Source organism: Musca domestica, unplaced genomic scaffold, assembly GCF_030504385.1.
Source record: "Musca domestica strain aabys unplaced genomic scaffold, Musca_domestica.polishedcontigs.V.1.1 61, whole genome shotgun sequence".
NCBI lineage: Eukaryota > Metazoa > Arthropoda > Insecta > Diptera > Muscidae > Musca > Musca domestica.
The window spans coordinates 4,936,680-4,957,667 of record NW_026712367.1 but is presented as its reverse complement, the minus strand read 5'-3'; the positions used below and the strand labels follow the sequence as shown (position 1 = coordinate 4,957,667).

At 32.7% G+C, this 20,988-nt stretch overlaps 1 protein-coding gene and 1 long non-coding RNA gene across 2 annotated transcripts in view; both read left to right on the top strand.

Moving 5' to 3' along the window:
• Positions 1-8,074, top strand: LOC131805799 (sodium-dependent phosphate transporter 2-like; the record flags this gene model as incomplete). Its single annotated transcript, XM_059129433.1, is given in 5 exon segments — positions 1-289; positions 355-525; positions 592-1,417; positions 3,587-3,772; positions 3,846-8,074. Coding segments are annotated over 5 exon segments (1,866 nt in total), but the record flags the coding sequence as incomplete, so codon positions are not given.
• Positions 8,075-15,268: 7,194 nt separating this feature from the next.
• The window catches only part of LOC131805820 (uncharacterized), a 60,143-nt gene continuing 54,423 nt past the window's right edge, over positions 15,269-20,988 (top strand). Inside the window, exon 1 of the long non-coding RNA XR_009343841.1 lies at positions 15,269-16,327. This is a non-coding gene — a long non-coding RNA (uncharacterized LOC131805820). The remainder of the gene's footprint in view (positions 16,328-20,988) is intronic.

Genomic DNA, 20,988 nt, shown 5'->3' with positions numbered 1-20,988 from the left:
AAGCTACCGATTTCCGGTACCCATAGCATTGTGGGCTCAACTATTGGCTTCTCGTTGGTAGCCAGAGGCACCCAGGGTTTGAAATGGTCAACCATGGGTACCATAGTTGGTTCTTGGTTTATATCGCCGGTCTTAAGTGGTTTAGTCAGTATTTTGCTATTTTTGGCAATACGCAAGTTTATATTGAGAGCCGCTGAACCGCTTAAAGCCGGTTTCCGTTCGTTGCCCATATTCTATGGTGTGACATTTTTCATAAATGTCATCAGTGTTATGTTGGATGGACCAAAGTGTAAGTTTGATTTACCCGAAATACTCGGAAGTTATTAAACCATGCCAATAACTCTTGTCTTGTAGTGCTTTATATGGATAACATACCCACCTGGTTGGCTGTGACTGTTAGTGTGGCATTGGGTCTATTGGTGGCCATATTGACTCAGCTGGTGTTGGTGCCTATGCAGAAGCGTAAAATTGCCAAACAATTAAGAGCTAAAAATCCTGTCAAATTTCAATTTGAGGATTCTGTGGGTAAGTGGGAAATTAGTGCCTAACCATTTTAATAGAATATCTTAATAGAAATTCTCCTTTTTTCAGAATCCTCACCGTCCGGTAGCCCTAAGAAAAATCGTCGTCCTCTCAGTTTGGTGAGCGATGGCAAACAACTGCCTGCAATTGCCGAAATTACCGAGCTGGTCTCGTTGACAGACAATTCGCCAAAAACCTTTAAGCTAGCCCCCTTTAATTTGAACGGCACGAAACCGTTGAACGGCGGCACCACACCCGATGGCTATAAAATCAATCCGGAAATCATCAAAAAGGCCGAAGATCTCTTGGGCAAAGCCAGTCTGGACAATACCGATTTGACTATAACCAGTTTGAATTTTATTGACGAACAGGCCAACGGCAATGGAAACGGCTTGAATGGTCTGAATGGTCTCCACAAAACGACACCCAAGGATAATTTGAATTCATTGGAAGCTTGTTTTAAGCCACCACAACAAATATCTGCCACTCAGCAAACCAATGAGCTTCCTAATCTAAATGCCAATGCCAATGCAACAGCAAACAACAATAGCTTACCACCACCGCCACAATCTGCATTGAAAGTTTCCGATTCCCTGGATACCATGGATGAATGTGATAAGGCAACAGCAAGCTTGATGCCGAACAGTATTGAAAATTCGAAAAATCTCAAAGTCATTGAGAGTGGTAGCAGTTTGGACATGATGATTTCCTCAACGCTATCGCCAAATTCCAGTAAAGTTCCTTTAATTGAGAGCAAAGAAGCCATTAATGATTTTAAGAATCCCTCAGCGGAACACAGCGACGAGGAGACGGAAGAAGTTTCAATGCTATTTTCATTTTTACAAATTTTAACCGCTACATTTGGTAGTTTTGCTCATGGTGGTAATGATGTGAGGTAAGTGAAAAAAAAAAAAAAACAGAAATTAAAATGTCAGGTTATGTCTTAGATTTTAACATCTACATATTTCTCTTGTTCTGAGACCCATAGTGAAATTTTGTCAAGAACATATTATCCTTTAACACCAACCCCCTAAAATGAAGAGCTAGGGGGGATTTGGCCCAAATTCGAGTTATATATAAAAAACCTAAATTTTAATATATCCCCTAAAATATTGTAAATTAAAAAGTAAGGTTATATACTAGATTTTTGGGTCCTACAAATTTCTTTTGTTCGGTGACCCATAGTGAAATTTTGTGAGGAATATTTCTTTCATTGGCATCACCCCGCTAAAATGAGTTCTTTAGGGTAATTTCCGTCTCAAATCGAATCTAACCTTCAAATACCTTTATTTTAGGAAATTAAATTAAAAAATGAGGTTTTACCCTAGATTTTGAGGTCCTATATATGCCTTTTGTTCTATGACCCATAGTGAAATTTTGTAAAGAATACTTCTTCCATTGACATTATGCCCCTAAAATCAGGCAAAAAAGAGGATTTTTGCAGATTTCCAATATAACCTACAAATAACACAAAGTTGTAATATTCATTTAAATGTTGTAGATTAAAAAGTGAGATTATGTCCCAGAGTTTTGGATCCTACAAATTTATTTTGTTTGGAGACCTATAGCGAAATTTCGTGGGGAATATTTCTTCCATTGACATGATTCCACTAAAATGAGGTATAAGGGGGATTTTTGTCTTATATCTGATTTAACCTACAAATGACATAATTTTATGATATACCTTAAAAAATTTTAAATTAAAAACTGAGGTTATATCCTTGATTTTGGGTCCCACAAATTTCTTTTGTTCGGTGATCCATAGTGAAATTCGGCGAGGAATACTTCTTCCATTGACATAGTTCCGCTAAAATGAGGTATAAGGGGTAATTTTGGCTGATTTCCAATTTAACCTACAAATAATATAATTTTATGATATACCTTAACATATTGTTAATTAAAAACTGAGATTATATCCTTGATTTTTGGGTCCCTCAAATTTCTTTTCTTCAGTGACCCATAGTGAAATTTGGTGAGGAACATTTCTTCCATTGACGTGATTCCGCTAAAATGAGGTATATGGGGAGATTTTCCCTGATTTCCGATTTAACCTAGAAATAATATAATTTTATGATAAACCTTAATTAAAAACTGAGGTTATAACTTTGATTTTGGGTCCCATAAATTTCTATTGTTCGGTGTTCCATAGTGAAATTCGACGAGGAATATTTCTTCCATTGACATGATTCCGCTAAAATGAGATATAAGGGGGAAATTTGCCTGATTTTCAATTTAACCTACAAATTCTTCACTCAGAATAATTTTTATTTTATTTCACTCTGTATGTATGTCTACCGATTTATGTTGTTCTGCGGCTTATTGTGAAATTTTGTGTAGAATTTTTTTTTCAATCAACCCTATCCCCTAAAATAAAAATTCTGCGGAAAATTTGGCGGAAATTCAAAAATTTTCAAAATCAACCTTAAATCTTAAAAAATTAAAATTAATACTGTTATTTATTATGTTATGTATTGAATCTACACATTTGATGCCATTGGGAACTTCTAGCGAAATTTAGTATAGAACATATTTTCCCTTTACACCAAACCTCTAGGATAACTTGTTTTGGCAATAATGAACCATTTTCTATAGGCATACGTACTTAACCTACAAAAAATTCACTTTTTATTTTTCCAAATTATTATTGAACTGTTTTGCCATATACATTATATCTATCGATATCTTTTGTGTGGAGACTCATAGCAAAATTTAGTGTGGAATATGTTCTCCATTTACACCAATCCCCAAAATCGAGGTTTTATGGGACATTTTGCCTAAAACTTAAAAATAATCATGTCGGGCTTAACCATAACATTTGTATTTTTCTATTAATCAAATTAAATACGGCTAATTATTTTTATAAATATAATATCTACCCATTAGCTCTCTTTGGAGACTTATAGTAGAATTTGGTAGAGAACATATTTTCCTTTAACACCAATCCTCTAGGATGACTTCTTCCGGCAAAATAGGGCCTATTTCAAAAAGTCTACAAAACTAGTCTATTTTTAGGTTATGTAAACATTTTTTTCTAATCGTTTTTCTGTTTCTCTTTTCTTTCCAGCAATGCCATTGGCCCCCTAATTGCTTTATATATGATTTATCGTGAAGGTTCTGTGATGCAAAAGGCCGAAAGTCCCATATATATTTTGATATATGGTGGTATTGGCATTTCTATAGGTCTATGGCTATGGGGTCGTCGTGTTATTGAAACCATTGGCAATGATTTAACCAAAATTACCTCATCAACGTAAGTACCCATTGGATTGGAATACAATTTTATATAATTTTAACCGTTTCCTTTTTCCTATTCTCTTCTTTAGTGGTTTTACAATTGAAATTGGTGCTGCTATAACTGTACTGCTGGCCAGCAAAGTTGGTATACCAATTTCCACGACCCACTGTAAAGTGGGTTCGGTGGTATTTGTCGGTCATATAGCCTCTAAGGGAGCCAAAAAAGACAACAACAACAGCAATAATGGTGAAACGAAGCAATCAACAACAGCAACAACCACTAAAACCGAACTAACCAAAGATGATATGCAAGCTTTAGAGAATGGTCCCGAAACTGCGGCCAAAGGTCATGGTCATTCCGATGGCAGTGTTGATTGGCATTTATTCCGTAATATTGCCTATGCTTGGATTGTTACGGTACCCGTAACAGCATTACTGAGTGCAGCAATAATGTTTATTTTATGTGTGTCAACCGGTGTTTAAGTCAAAGGAAAAACGGATGGTTTTTAAATTATTTAAAAAAAAAAATAGTACTTAGCATGCAAACTAGAACAACAATAGTTTACAACAATAAATTATAAAAAAGAATACAAATAATTGTCAAAGCAGAGTTAATTCCATAATAAAAAGCAGATAATATAACAAAAAGCCTGCAAATTTTTGTTAGTTTGTATAACAGTTTTAATTTGTTTTTATCTTTTTTTGTTTTCTTTTCAAAACTCTGCTCTACAATTCAGTTTTAATTTTTCTTTGTATGAAACTATAAACCTAACGAACTATCAATATTTTTGTATAACAGTTTTTGTATAACACTTTTTAAACACCAGCACCACACCACCCAGGGTATACATGTTTTATGTTATATTGTATTGTTTAATTATTACAACTTTCTTTCCCCGTATTGAACAGATGAAATACAAATTTTTAGTTTTGTTTTAAGAAAACGCAAACAAATATTTTTTTTTAATTTTTTTAAAATGGCTTAGTGTAAAGCAAACATTTGTGATTGTAATTATTTGAGAGAAAGGTGGAATTATTCAAAATTTTTATTTATAACCAAACAGAAATTAATTTTTTGTTGTTAAATAATGAATATACAAATTTCTTTTCTTCAGCGACCCATAGTGAAATCCGGTGAAGAATAACTTCTCTATTGACACCAGGTCCCTAAAATCACTTTATGGCGCTCCAATGGGCCTTGAGACAAAAATGTACAAAAATAACCTAACATCTGTGTATCTAAATTTAAAATTACTTTTTTCTTGATATCTATTAGTGCTACAGATTTCCTCTATTTGGTGACTTATAGCAGAATTTGTTGAAGAATGTTTCTTCTATTGGTACCTTGCCACAAATCTGAAGTATTGTGGGTCAAATGGCCAGAAAAATGAAGCTAATAGGAAATTTACTCAAAAACTTGTTCAATTTAAAAAAATGAATATTTCGTTGTTAAATATTGATTATATAAATTTTCTTTGTTCCGAGACCCACTATAGAATTCGATGTGGAATATTTTCTCCATTGACAGCAAGTCCCTTAAATGCCTTATTTGGGTACTAATTTATGTTGTATACGAAAATAACCTAAAAATTCTGCATCAAAATTTTAACTCACCTTTTTCATGGTATCTGTTAGAGCCTCATAATTCTTTTTAAAGAAGACTCATAATGAAATTTTCTGCAGAAAAAATTCTTCATTGACCGCTAACTACAAAAATGAAGTTTTATGGCTTAAACTGCCATCAACATGGAACCTAACCTAAAAAATGTTTAAAAAAAGTAAACCAAACTAAAATGAATATTTCTTTGTTAAATATTGATTATATACATTTCGTTTGCTCAGTGACTAACTGTAAAATTCAGTGTAGAATATTTTCTCTATTGGCATCAAGCCCCAAACATGCCTTATTTGGGTACTTATTGGCTCTCCATGAGATATATACAAAAAATAACCTAAAAATTCCCCATCAAAATTTGAAGTCACCTTTTTCTTGGTATCTGTTAGAGCTACCAACTTCTTTTCAAAGAAGACTCATAATGAAATTTTCTATAGAAATTGTTCTTCATTAACGGCATAAACCAAGAATGAAGTTTTATGGGTCAAACTACCATCAACACGGAACCTAACCTTAAAAAAATGTTTAAAAAAAGTAAACTAAACTAAAATGAATATTTCTTTGTTAAATATAGATTATATAAATTTTATTTGCTCCGCGACCCACAGTGAAATTCAATGCAGAATATTTTCTCCATTGACATTAAACCCAAAAATTGCCTTATTTGGGTACTTATTGGCTCTCCATGAGTTATATACCAAATATAACCTAAAAATTCGTCATCAAAATTTGAAGTCGACTTTTTCTTGGTATCTATTAGAGCGACAGACTTCTCTTTAAAGAAGACTCATAATGAAATTTTCTGTAGAAAAGATTCTTCATTGACAGCCACAAACAAAAATAAAGTTTTAGGGGTCAAACTGTCATCAACATGGAACCTAACCTAAAAATTATTTTAAAATATTTAATCCTAACTAAAATGAGTATTTCTTTGTTAAATATTGATTGTATAATTTTCGATTGTTCCGCGACCCACTGTGATATTCAATTTAGAATATTTTTTCCATTGGCATCAAGTCCCAAAAATGCCTTATTTAGGTACTAATTGGCTCTCCATGAGATATATACAAAAAATAACCTAAAAATTCGCCATGAAAATTTAAAGTCACCTTTTTCTTGGTATCTGTTAGAGCTACAGACTTCTTTTTAAATAAGACTCAAAATGAAATTTTCTGTAGAAAATATTCTCCATTGACGATATTAACCAAAAATAAGGGATTAAGGGTCAAACTGCCATCAACTTGAAACCTAACCTAAAAAATATGCCAAATAACTTCCAAAAAATGACTTGCATTGAGAGTGGATTTTTTTTGAGTTAGGTTTAAGCTACAGATATCTTTTGTACGGAGACTCATAGTGAAATTTTGTGTACTATATTTCCTCCATTGATGGTTCTTGTCAAAAACAATGTTTTGTGGGTTAAAAATCGTCAAAGAGAAAAACCAGTCAGTATTGGCACCAAAACACTTGGTACGAAATGTATGACTTCTTTTGAGGGGGTTAGACTCTAGCTGGAGATTTCATTTGTTCAGTGACCCATGGTCAAATTCAATGAGGAATAATTTTCCCATTACAACCCTGGTCCAAAACTGAAGTATTGTGGTCCGAAATTAGGCATTTTTACTTGTCTGGCTTAAAAAACCTCTTAACCTCACTTTGTGTGTTTCAAATTAATTCCAAAAATTAATGTCTAAACAATATTTTTCTTGAAAATTCCATTGTTTATATCTCTCAACAAAAAAACCATCTTCTTTACTTGCTTTACATTAGGGCCATAATTGTTTTGAACTTGAAACACCCAGAAAACAAAAACTGCTTCAAGGTTTTGAGAAAAAAAACAAAACACCAACTTAAAATAGAATTGAACAAATAATTGAAAATATTTTAACTAAATACCCAATATAAGCCATAAAAATTCCTATTCTCCAATAATTTCACACAGCTCTTAAATGCAATAACAAGGAAATAACAACAAATACAACAGCAACACTTAACACCTAATTACAAAGTAATAAACAAAACAGATACTGTCGTCATAAATAGTTAAGTTCATTAAAGAAACCAAAAAATATTTTTATTTCTTGGATAATAACAAAACAAAGCATTTCATTTATAAAAAAAAACAACAAAAAACGAACAACAAAAACAAGCAATAGCATTTTTTGGGTTTTTAAATGTGAAAAAAATACGAGAACGAGACGAAAATTACTTAGCTTAGCTTTAAAAACAAGAATGTGTAAATTCTTTTGACATTTCCATGATTTTGTATTTTTTGTTTTCCCCCAATACTCTTCCTCATAAATATTTGTACTTAATTTGTGACTCAAATTAAATGGGCAATTCTATTGGCTTTTGGGAATTCTTGAGGTTTCCATTTGCCAATAGGAATTGCCTGGTATTGAGAGTCTTCGAACATGCCGTTTTTTTCGAAATATTTGTCCTTTTTTTTATTTTCAAATCTGTGTCTATTTTTCTATACAACATTGAAACAAAATCAACTACAAATTTAAAAAAAAAAAAATAATAATAATAAAAAAGAAACTGAAAATAATTGATATTATCGCATAAGTGATTGCATACAATTAAATGGTTAATTAATATTATTAAATAATTGTATTGTATTAATTAACTATTATTATTATTAATATTATACAAACAAAACAAACTATTAAAACAATGATTGTAAAAGATATGCAAAAAAAACATGAAACGATAATCTCAAGAATCATAGAAGAGAAGAAGAAACAAAATACAAACCTATGTAAAATGAAAATTAAAATAACTGTTTATTAACATAACATGAAGAAGAAGAAGACGAGTAATTTTGAAATGTGTTTTTGAAAACAAAAATGTGAAAACGAAAAGACAAATAAAAAAAATTCCAAAAAAAAAAAGATAATAAAAAATACGAAAGAAAAGAACAAAGAGTTCGAAGGCAAAAATGACTCCACGAAAACAAGAAGAAACAATGGTGTTATTTTTTACATTTTAAGCGATTTGAAATTAATTTTTTTCCTGGTATGGACTATAGTTATCGATTTTTGGTCTGTGGGAACCCATAGTGAAATTTTGTGTAGAGTAATTCTTTCATTGGTTCCGAGAACAAAAAATTAGGTTTTATGGATGTAAGGAACATCTTGTCGAATGGTATCAGAAATTAATCCAAAAGTATAACTTTTTTACGTATAAAGATTTAATGTGCGATTTTAATTGTTATAATGTAAATCTATAGATATCTTTTGTTCAGAGACCCATAATGAAATTTGGTGTAGAATATTTGTTCCATTAACACCTACCCTGAAAGAAGACATTCTATGGGTCAAATGGCCACCTAAATGACATATGTAAGAAATTAACCCCAAAATGTTATTTTCAAATGTCAAAACAAAATATTAATTTTTTATTGTGAAATTGTTAAACTACAAATTTCTTTTGGTTGAGGACATCTAGTGAAATCTTATTTAGAAAAATTCTTCCATTGGTTCCGACATCAAAAACTGAGGTTTTATGGGTCAAGAGGACCCCTTAATCTAAATGTGTATAATTGACCTAAAAAATGAGAATTTTTAAAATGTAAGAATATGTCATTGCCCTTTTTTCTTCAAAAATAATTTTATAGATTTCTGTTTGTCGGAGACATATCGTGAAATTTTATGTAGAACATTTCTTTCATTGACACCCATCCCAAAATATAAGGATTTGTGGTTCAAAGGACACCTAGTCGAAATACATAAAAAATTAAACCATTTAAACTATTAAACTATTTTGTTGATAAATTGTTAAACTACAAATTCCTTTGGTTGAGGACCCCTAGTGAAATCTTGTATAGAAAAATTCTTTCATTGTTTCCGACTTAAAAAAATGAGATTTTATAGGTCAAACGACCACACACTCGAAATATGTAAGTAATTGACCCAAAAATGTGAGTTTTTGGGTCAAATTAAGTTTTTTAAACGTCAAAAAGAAATATTGATTTTTTATTGTGAAATTGTTAGACTACAGATTTCTTTTGGTTGAGTACCTCTAGTGAAATCGTCTGTAGAAAAATTCTTCCATTAGTGCCGACATCAAAAAATTAGGTTTTATGGGTCAAGAGGAGACCTCAGTCTAAATGTGTATAATTGACCTAAAAATGTGTCTTTTTTAAATGTCAAGATTAGGTATTGACATTTTTTGTTAAATAATAATTTTACAGATTATTGTTGGCCGGAGACTTATAGTGAAATTTCATGTAGAATATTTGTTCCATTGACACTTATCCTAAAATATGAGGATTTGTGGGTCTAAGGACCACCTAGTCGAAATACATAAAAAATTTACCGCCAAAAACGGCTTTTAAAAATCTTAAGATTTAATGTTGCTATTTTATTGCTAAATTGTTAAACAACAAAATTCTTTTGTTAGGAGAGTCCTAGTGAAATATTGTGAAGAATAATTCTTCCTTTGGTTTCGATATCAAAAAATGAGATTTTATGGGTCAAGAGGACCCTAAATATGTATATATGTAAAAAATGTGATTTTTTCAAATGTGAGAATTTGTTATTACCGTATTTTGTTAAATAATAATTTTACAGACTACTATTGGTCGGAGACTTATAGCGAAATTTGATGTAGAATATTTTTTTCATTGACACTTACCCTAAAATATAAGGGTTTGTGAATCAAAACACCACCCAGTCGAAATACATAAAAAATTTACCCCAAAAACGACTTTTTAAGATCTAAAAGTTTAATGCTGCTATTTCATTGTTAAACTGTTAAACTTCAATTTTTTTTGTTAGGAGAGGTCAAGTGAAATTTTGTAAAGAATAATTCTTCCTTTGGTTCCGACATCAAAAAATGAGGTGTTATGTGTCAAGAGGACCACTCAACCTAAATATGTATGTAATTGACTCAAAAATGTGAATTTTTAAAATGTGAGAATTTTTTATTAGCTTTTTTTGTTAAATAATAATTTTACAGATTATTGTTTGTCGGAGACCGATAGTGAAATTTTATGTTGAATGTTTGTTCCATTGACACTTACCCTAAAATATGAAGATTTGTGTGTCAAAACACCACCCAGTCAAAATACACCAAAAATTAACCCCAAAAACGTATTTTTAAAAATTTAATTTTGTTATTTTTAGATAAATTGTTAAACTACAAATTTCTTTTGGTTGAGGACCCCTAGTGAAATCTTATGTAGAAAAATTCTTCCATTAGATCCGATATCAAAAATGGAGGTTTTATAGGTCAAAGGACCACCCAATTGAAATATGTGAGCAAATAACCCAAAAAGGTGTGTCTATTTTAAATGTAAAGATTATATATTGCCATTTTTTGTTAAATAATAGTTTTACAGATTTCTGTTTGTCGGAGACTTATAGTAAAATTTGATGTAGAATATTTGTTCCATTGACACTTACCCTAAAATATGAAGATTTGTGGGTCAAAACACCACCCAGTCGAAATACATCAAAAATTTACCTCAAAAATGTCTTTTAAAATCTAAGGATTTTATGATGTTTTTTCAATGTTAAATTGTTAAACTACAAACTTCTTATGGTTGAGGACCTCTAGTAAAATCTTATGTAGAAAAATTCTTCCATTGGTCCCGACATCAAAAAATAAGGTTTTAAAGGTCAAAGGACCACCCACACAAGATATGTTAGTAATTGATCCAAAAAAGATGAATTTTTCAAATGTAAGAAATTGTTATTACTGTATTTTGTTAAAAAATAATATTACAGATTATTGTTGGTCGGAGACTTATAGTGAAATTTTATGTAGAATATTTGTTTAATTGACACTTATCCTAAAATATGAGGATTTGTGGGTCAATCGTGGTCATGATCGAAATATATAAAAAATTTCCCCCAAAAATGGATTTTTAAAATCTATAGATTTAATGTTGCAATTTTATTGTTAAATTGTTAAACTACAAAGTTCCTTTGGTTGAGGACCCCTAGTGAAATCTTATATAGAGAAATTCTTCCATTGGTTCCGACATCAAAAAATGAGATTTTTTGAGTCAATGGGTCACCCAAAAATGTGAATTTTTAAAATGTGAGAATTTGTTATTACCGTATTTTGTTAAAAAACTAATTTTATAGATTTATGCTCGTCGGAGACTCATATTGAAATTTTATGTAAAATATTTGTTCCATTGACACTTAGCCTAAAATATGAATATTTGTTTGTCAAAGGATTACCCAGTCGAAATACATCAAAAATTAACCCCGAAAATGGCCCTAAAGCTAAAAAAATAACCTTATTTTTTGGAGATTTTTTTTCTGGATATCCACTGGAGCTACGGATTTCTTGTAGTCGGGAACATAATTTGAGATTTTGTGGAAAATATTTCTCTCTTTAACATTCCTTGTCAAAAATCAAAAATCAAATCAAAACATAACCTAAAAATATGTGCTAAATAACAGAAAAAATGACCCAAAAATATTGGCTATATATTCTGGATATCTACTTGATATACGGATTTAATGTAGTCGGGAACATATAGTGAAATTTTGTGAAGAATATTTCTTCCTTTAACATTCCTCCCAAAAAATCAACTTCAATGGGTCAAAACGGCTTCGAATCAAAACATAACCTAAAAATATTGATGAAATGGTTGAAAAAATAACCTAAATTGTTGGAGATTTTTTTGTGGATATCTACCAGAGCTATGGATTTCTTGTAGTCGGGGACATGTAGTGAAATTTGGGGGAGAATATTTCTTCCATTAACAGTCCTCGCCAAAAAACAAATTTAATAGGTCAAAATGGCCTCGAATCAAAACATAACCTAAAAATATGTGAGAAATAACTAAAAAAATAACTAAACGTGTTAAGGATTTTTTTTCTGGATATCCATTGGAGCTACGGATTTCTTGTAGTTGGGGACATGTAGTGAAATTTTGTGGAGAATATTTTTTCCTTTAACATACCTCGCCAAAAATCAAGTTCAATGGATCAAAATGGCCTCGAATCGAAAACAACTTTGTAAATAGGCAACTCTTCTCAGGCTTTTTTGTAAATAGGAGATTTTCTAAAAGTCTTCCACAATGAGAAGACCTTTCCAAAATTTTTTCCCAGATGGAAGATCTCTCTAAGGGTCTTATATTGAAATAATACCCTTAAAAAAGTTTCTTCTATGAAAAAAACCCTTTCTGCAACGGCCTTTCTCTCATATCAAAATTCCCTTTGAAATTTATCAAAAATTAAAACTTTTTCTTCATTTCATATTTAATTTAAGTTTAGATAATTTTTTAAGAAGATAAATAAATCTTCTTAAAAAAATTATCTAAACTTTAAAGCTCATCGCAAAGCAACTTAAACATGTTTAAGCTGTTTTGTCTGTGGCCAAAACAAACAAAGCTTTTGTGTGACCAAACAAAACTTTGGCCACAGAGATCTTAAAGATACCGTTGAATGAATGGCTTGCTGGCTGACTGTCTATCTTCTCATTGCTATCTTGGCTATATGAAAAGCTCAATTGTTGTTTTTGTTGTTGTTGCTACCTTTACAACAAACATTTGCTCAACTGAACTTTTGTTGGGAATGCTGGGTTGGTTATTTAGTTGAGTTACGGTCTTCAAAGCGAATGGTTGATGTGAAACGGAGTTAAAGGAAAAAAATCGAAAACAAGTGTTTCAAAAACTCTACAACGGTAGTGCGGATTTAAAAGATTTTTGAAAACTGTTAAAAAATAATAAAAAAAAAACAAAAACAATAATAAAAAATATATAAAAATTATTTTAAGACATGTGGAGTGATATGAGAATAATTTGATGCTCAAATACGAATATTCCAATTTTTGATTTCAAAACTCAAAAAAGAGTTGTTGCAAAATCAGAATAAAAACAAATTACAAAGTTTGGAAAAAATTGAGGTTATAAACTAAATAAATATATTATTAAAATAATAATAATCGATACATAAAAATTGGATTTAGGCGACACATTGATTTCAAATAATTAAAAAAAAATATAAAAAAATATAAATAAATATAAATAAATAAAACATTTCAAATCGAATTTATCTGCCATCTGGGGTAGCCATTCATCGTCAAGACAATTTAGCAAAATTTCAAAAAAAAAAATCTTAGAAATTATTGAAAACTTTAAAAATCCAGCAACCAACCTTTCAACTACTATTCCCCCCTGATTTATGTAGCCCCCTATACCCCTGCCAAGCCTTTTACATTATCTCCGTGTTCTTTATTGTTTTTTTTCTTCGCTTTTTGTAAATTGAGAACTGCCTGGATGGCCAACAACCAAATCATACGGCCAATGGCCAAAACGGAGACCATTATCATGGCATTTAGCTCGGCTGGCTGACTGGCTGGCTGTCCGGCTAGTTGGCGTGTGTAATTACGAGCCGTTTTGAAAGTGTTTTGAAACTATTAGTGCTTCTAATTCGTTGTAGTGTATGCTACACTTATGATATTTGCACACAGACACATATACATAAAAACACACACATGCACACAGACACATATATGTACTCACTCACAACATATTCTTATTTCTTAGAGCCCAAGCAAAGCAAAGCAAACCCAACCAACCAACCATTGTTGCCATCACATAATATCTGTATTAAATGTTTGTCCGTCCGCCACTACGTCTGTCCGTCCGTCCGTCCGATCCCAGTATCTGTGTAGACTTGTAAAAGTGTTTGAATTTGCGAGTTCTAGGCTGCTGTTTTTCTTCCATCGCCAGCACCAACAACCCGAGCCGACGAACATTTTTCTTTTCTAATCCGATTTGCGTGCATTGAACTACTTCGCGAAACCAAAAAGCAATGCTCTCATGGATTGCACAGTGGTGTTTGGGAAATGGAGGGGAAATTCGCCAGGGGAAATGGCAGAGATTTTCCGGGTCAGGAAATGCTTTTCCATAAAGGTGTTTGGATAAGTAGCAAATGGAGGAGAAGGATAATGTGGATACTGTGCCTATGATGACCGGATAAAGTATCTGTGGCGAGGATAATGTATCTATGGTTTCTGGATGAAATAGATAATGTATCTATGGCGTAGATATCGTATCTATGGTATCTGGATAAAGTATCTATGGCGTGGATAATGTATCTGTGGTATCCACATAACGTGGATAACGTATCTATGGTATCTAGATAACGTGGATAACGTATCTACGGCGTGGAAAATGTATCTATGACATCTGGATAAAGTATCTATGGCGTGGATAATGTATCTATGGTATCTAGATAACGTGGATAATGTATCTATGGTATCTAGATAAGGTGGATAATGTATCTATGGTATCTAGATAACGTTGATAATGTATCTATGGTATCTAGATAACGAGGATAATGTATCGATGGTATCTAGATAAGGTGGATATTGTATCTATGGCGTGGATAACGTATCTATGGTATCTAGATAACGTGGATAATGTATCTACGATATCTAGATAACGTGAATAATGTATCTATGGCGTGGATAAAGTATCTACGGTATCTAGATAACGTGGATAATGTATCTATGGCATCTAGATAGTGTGAATAATGTATTTATAGCGTGGATAATGTATTTATGGTATCTGGATATGGTGGATAATGTATCTATGGCGTGGATAAAGTATCTACGGTATCTAGATAACGTGGATAATGTATCTATGGTATCTAGATAAGGTGAATAATGTATCTATGGCGTGGATAATGTATCTATGTTATCTGGATATGGTGGATAATGTATCTATGGTATCTAGATAAAATGGATAATGTATCTATGGCGTGGATAAAGTATCTACGGTATCTAGATAACGTGGATAATGTATCTATGGTATCTAGGTAAGGTGAATAATGTATCTATAGCGTGGATAATGCATCTATGGTATCTGGATATGGTGGATAATGTATCTATGGCGTGGATGAAGTATCTACGGTATCTAGATAACGTGGATAATGTATCTATGGTATCTGGATATTGTGGATAATGTATCTATGGTATCTAGATAAAATGGATAATGTATCTATGGCATGGAATAATGTTTCTATGGCGTGGATAATGTATCTATGTTATATGGATAAGGTTTATAATGTATCTGTGGCACCTAGATAACGTAAATAATGTATCTATGGCGTGGATAAAGTATCTACGGTATCTAGATAACGTATATAATGTATCTATGGTATCTAGATAAAGTGGATAATGTATCTATGGCGTATAATGTATCTATGGTATCCAGATAACGTGGATAATGTATCTATGGCATCTAGATACCGTGGATAATGTATCTATGAAATCCAGATATCGTGGATAATGTATATATGGCCTACAGATACCGTGGATAATGTATATATGGCTCGGATAACGTATCGATAGTATTTAGGTAACGTGGATAACGTATCTATGGCTCGGATAATGCATTTATGGCATCCAGATACCGTGGATAAAGTGTCTATGCCGCGGATAACGTATATACGGTGTCCAGAAATCCTGAATAAAGTATCTATGGCATCAAGATAACGTTGATAATGTATCTATGGCATTCAGATACCGTGGATAACGTATCTATGGCTCGGATAATGTATCTACGGTATCCAGAAATCCTGAATAATGTATCTAAGGTTTCAAGATAACGTGGATAAAGTATCTGCTTGATCCACATAACCAGGATAATTTATCTACTTCATCCACATAACCTGAATAATGTTCCTCCTAACTCCAAATATATCTATACTATTTAAATACCCCTCTTCCACTGTGCAAGGACTCTTCACTTGTGAATTTTCACAAAAATAACATGTTTGTGAGAGTATGTGTGTGTGCGAGTATATGTGCCTGTGTGCCACTTTAAGTTGAGGTAGCTCATTACAAGGGCAATACTTTCAATTTCATTTACACTCTATTTAATTCCTGTCGGCGAACAATACCAAAGATAAATGGCGTGTGTGTGAGAGAGAGAAGGAGATAAAACTAAGCTGCCTACAGGATTCCGCTACCCCACAATTGGAGGTAAGTACAATACCCATTTGTTGATAACTTAATTAAGAGAAATGTGTGCGGAATTTATTGTTCCGACATTTATTATCGTCGGAAATAGTTTTATGGCCATTTGACACACACACACAATGGAGGTGACAAAATGCCTGACAAAAGGACAAATGTTAAGGGGGATTATGGTTTATGGAGGCTTTTAGAAGATACCTTTCTTGTCCAAGGGAACTTAAATTGGAATTTGAGTGTCAAGAATTTAAAGTTTTGAATTCAAAACATTTTCAAAATTTCCCCGGCAATTTTAGCCAATTTTTACATCTGCAGCCATTGCCCAACAAGTGTTGATTTATTTGTTTAGTAACTGGCTTTGAGACATCTCCCCAGATTTGTTGTTGTAGTTTTTTGCTGTTCAATAACGCTTCACACTCCTACCCCATGGCCGAGGTATTATAACGCTTTGATATCCAGCTGGCTGGCTGGCTGACTGGCCGTTTAGATGCTTGGCTGGTATTTTCATAATTAAAAAAAAAATCTGTACTTCTAGCTGGAAAACCTTGCATGCCAGCCTCTCTGCTGGCTCTAGTATCACTCACATGTGTTGGCCACAAAATCTAACAACAACAAAATCTTAGCTACAACAACATCCAGCTATAATTCTCTTAAGATCACAAAAGTCAGACATTAGAAACCTGAAGCTAAGCAGCGTCTAACAGATCGCTTAACCGCCAAGATGAAGAACGAAGTATTTGTCGTCGTCGAGGTGGTGGTGGTGTTGGTGGCGATGGCGGTCGTGTAATGATCTCACACACAGCGTTGAATGTTGTTGCAGCAGGGTCCAACAACAACAACGGCAACGCCATTAAGTTGGCAAATTCGTCAAGTAAACAAAAACGTGATAGCCGATACATAGCTGTTTACTCGCTTCGCCAAGAACGAGCCGAGCTGAGAAGACAAAGCGACATTCCATTTGAAATTTACTCCAAAAATATATAAAAAAACGGATAATGGGGATAAAGTATCTGCGGTATCTAAATGAGGTGGGTAATGTATCTATGGCGTGGATAATGAATCTACGACATCTAGAGAACGTGGATAAAGTATCAAAGGTATCTAGACCACGTGGATAATGTATCTTTGAGGTGGATAATGTTTCTACGGTATCTAGATAACGTGGATAATGTATTTACGGTATCTAGATAACGTGGATTATGTATCTGCGATATCTAAATAATGTGGATAATGTATCTATGGCGTGGATAAAGTATCTCAGATATCTAAATGATGAGGATAATGTATCTATGGCGTGGATAAAGTATCTATGATATCTGGAGAAAGAGGATAATGTATCTTCGGTATCTAGATAACGTAGATAATGTATCTATGGCGTGGATAATGTATCTATTATATTCAAGGATGTGGATAAAGTATCTACGGTATCTAAATAATGTGGATAACGTATCTATTGGATGGATAATGTATCTACGTTATGTAAAGAACGTGGATAAAGTATCTACAGTATCTAAATGATGTGGATAATGTATCTATGGCATGAATAAAGTATCTGTGATATCTAGAGAACGTGGATAAAGTATCTACGGTATCTAGATAACGTAAATAATGTATCTATGGCGTAGATAATGTATACGCGGTATCTAGATAACGTGGGTAGTGTGTCTATGACGTGAATAATGTATTTACCATTTCTAGAGAGCTTGGATAAAGTATCTACAGTATCTCAATGATGTGGATAATATATATATGGCATGGATAATGTATCTACGATATTTAAAGAACGTGGATAATGTATCTACGGCATCTAGGGAACGTGGATAATGTATCTATGGCGTGGATAATGTATCTACCATATCTAAAGAACGTGGATAATGTATCTATGGCGTGGATAATGTATCTACGGCATCTAGGGAACGTGGATAATATATCTATGGCGTGGATAATGTATCTATGGCGTGGATAATATATCTACGGCATCTAGGGAACGTGGATAATAAATCTATGGCGTGGATAATGTATCTACGGCATCTACAGAACGTGGATTATATATCTATGGCCTGTATAATGTATCTACGGCATCTAGGGAACGTGGATAATATATCTATGGCGTGGATAATGTATCTACGGCATCTAGAGAACGTGGATAATATATCTATGGCGTAGATAATGTATCTACGGCATCTAGGGAAGGTGGATAATATATCCATGGCGTGGATAATTTATCTACGGCATCTAGGGAACCTTGATAATGTATCTAAGGCATCTCGGGAACGTGGATAATGTATCTATGACGCCTAGATAAATATCAATCGGATTAGATTAAAATATTGAAGTTTAGTTAGTTATCCAATTCACACCCTACACTCAAGTGGTCCACTCATGCATCTATGACCATGGCTGTAGAACTGGCAGATTTATGATGGTGGGGGATGTTTTAATAACCAGTATTTTTTTCTACTGCTGCTGCTGCCTCTCATAGCGATACCCGCAAACTTTAGTTCAATGTTTAGAGGTTTCTTGTTGTTGTTGCTCTTGTGTTTTTTTGCACGTTTTTAAAGGCGTGTTTTATTGGCTTGCCTGGTTTTAATAACTTGGCTTGGTTCTTGAAGGGGTTTCAAAGTTTAAAAGTTGTTCAATTGCAAAATTCACACAAGTGGCTGTGTGGTATTGTTTTCAAATTTAAAGTTTTTCGTTTGGAAATATTTGAAATGAGAGAAAAAAATTGATTTGTTGTGCTGTTTTTTTTGCCACAACAAAGCTAATCGGTTTGGTGTTCCAATTTTTGTTTTTTGTTTTATTTTCTTTTTGCTGTGAACTTGTTTGGGAATCGATTTGTGTTTTATGACTGCCACAACTTGTGTTGGTAATTTCGTTTTTTGTTTTTCACTGGCTATCTGTAATTATTTTCCATTACAATTTAGATTTTTTGCTTCGGCTTAGAGATAAGAGATTTGATGATTTTTTTCAGGTTCGAGATTGAAGACGTCAGGCAATTTGTATTTGGCGAGTGATTGAAAAGGAATCTGTTTTTTGTGATTAAATTTCAGAGAGTAATTGATGGAGAGAGAGAGAGAGAGAGGGGGGACGAGATTTGTTATAATTTGTCAATCGGAGAAAGTATATTTTTTTGTCGAACCAGTTCTTATTTCAATTTTTTTTCGTAATGACTTCTTGTATTGAATTTTGAATGGCTGTTGCCTAAAGATTATCTTCTATTAAAAATTAACAAATCGCTTATCTCGATCTCATTTGAAGACCGTTAGAATTGAATAAAATGGTATTTTAATTTGTTGTTTGGCAATCGAAGACAGATACATTTTGTTCATTAGCTATGAAATTTGTTTGGTTATGTTCAATATCAATGAAATATTTGTCGATATTTCCGGCTACCGGAGAGGATGTTTTGAAATTTGAGACATGAAATGGAAAATCTGACAAAAATAAACAAAAGCAGAGATGGTATTCGGATAATGTATCAACGATATTTAGATAACGTGGATAATGTATCTACGATATCTAAATAACGTGGATAATGTATCTACGATATATGGATAACGCGGATAATGTATCTACGATATCTAGATAACGTGGATAATGTATCTATGGCGTGTATAATGTATCTACGGTATTTGGATAACTCGGATAATGTATCTATGGTGTGTATAATGTATCTACTGTATTTGGATAACGCGGATAATGCATCTACGATGTCTAGATAACGTGTATAATGTATTTATGGCGTGTATAACATTCCTATGGTATTTGGATAATGCGGATAATGTATCTACGATATCTAGATAACGTGAATAACGTATCTATAACATGGGTAATGTATCTACGATACATGGATAACGCGGATAATGTATCTTCGATATCTAGATAACGTGGATAATGTATCTATAGCATGGGTAATGTATCTAAGATGTATGGATAACGCGGATAATGTATCTACGATATCTAGATAACGTGGATAATGTATCTATGGCGTGTATAATGTATCTACTGTATTTGGATAACTTGGATAATGTGTTTACGATATCTAGATAAGTGGATAATGTATCTATAGCATGGGTAATGTATCTACGATATATGGATAACGTGGATAATGTATCTACGATATCTAGATAACGTGAATAACGTATCTATAACATGGGTAATGTATCTACGATACATGGATAACGCGGATAATGTATCTTCGATATCTAGATAACGTGGATAATGTATCTATAGCATGGGTAAGGTATCTAAGATGTATGGATAACGCGGATAATGTATCTACGATATCTAGATAACGTGGATAATGTATCTATGGCGTGTATAATGTATCTACGGTATTTGGATAACGCAGATAATGTATCTACGATATCTAGATAACGTAGATAATGTATCTATGGCGTGTATAATGTATCTACTGTATTTGGATAACTCGGATAAAGTATCTATGGCGTGTATAATGTATCTACGATATCTATATAACGTGGATAATGTATCTATGGCATGTATTATGTATCTACGGTATTTGGATAACTTGGATAATGTATCTATGGCGTGTATAATGTATCAACTATGTGTGGATAACGCGGATAATGTATCTACGGTATCTAGATAATGTGGATAATGTATCTATAACATGAGTAATATATCTACGATCTATGGATAACGCGGAT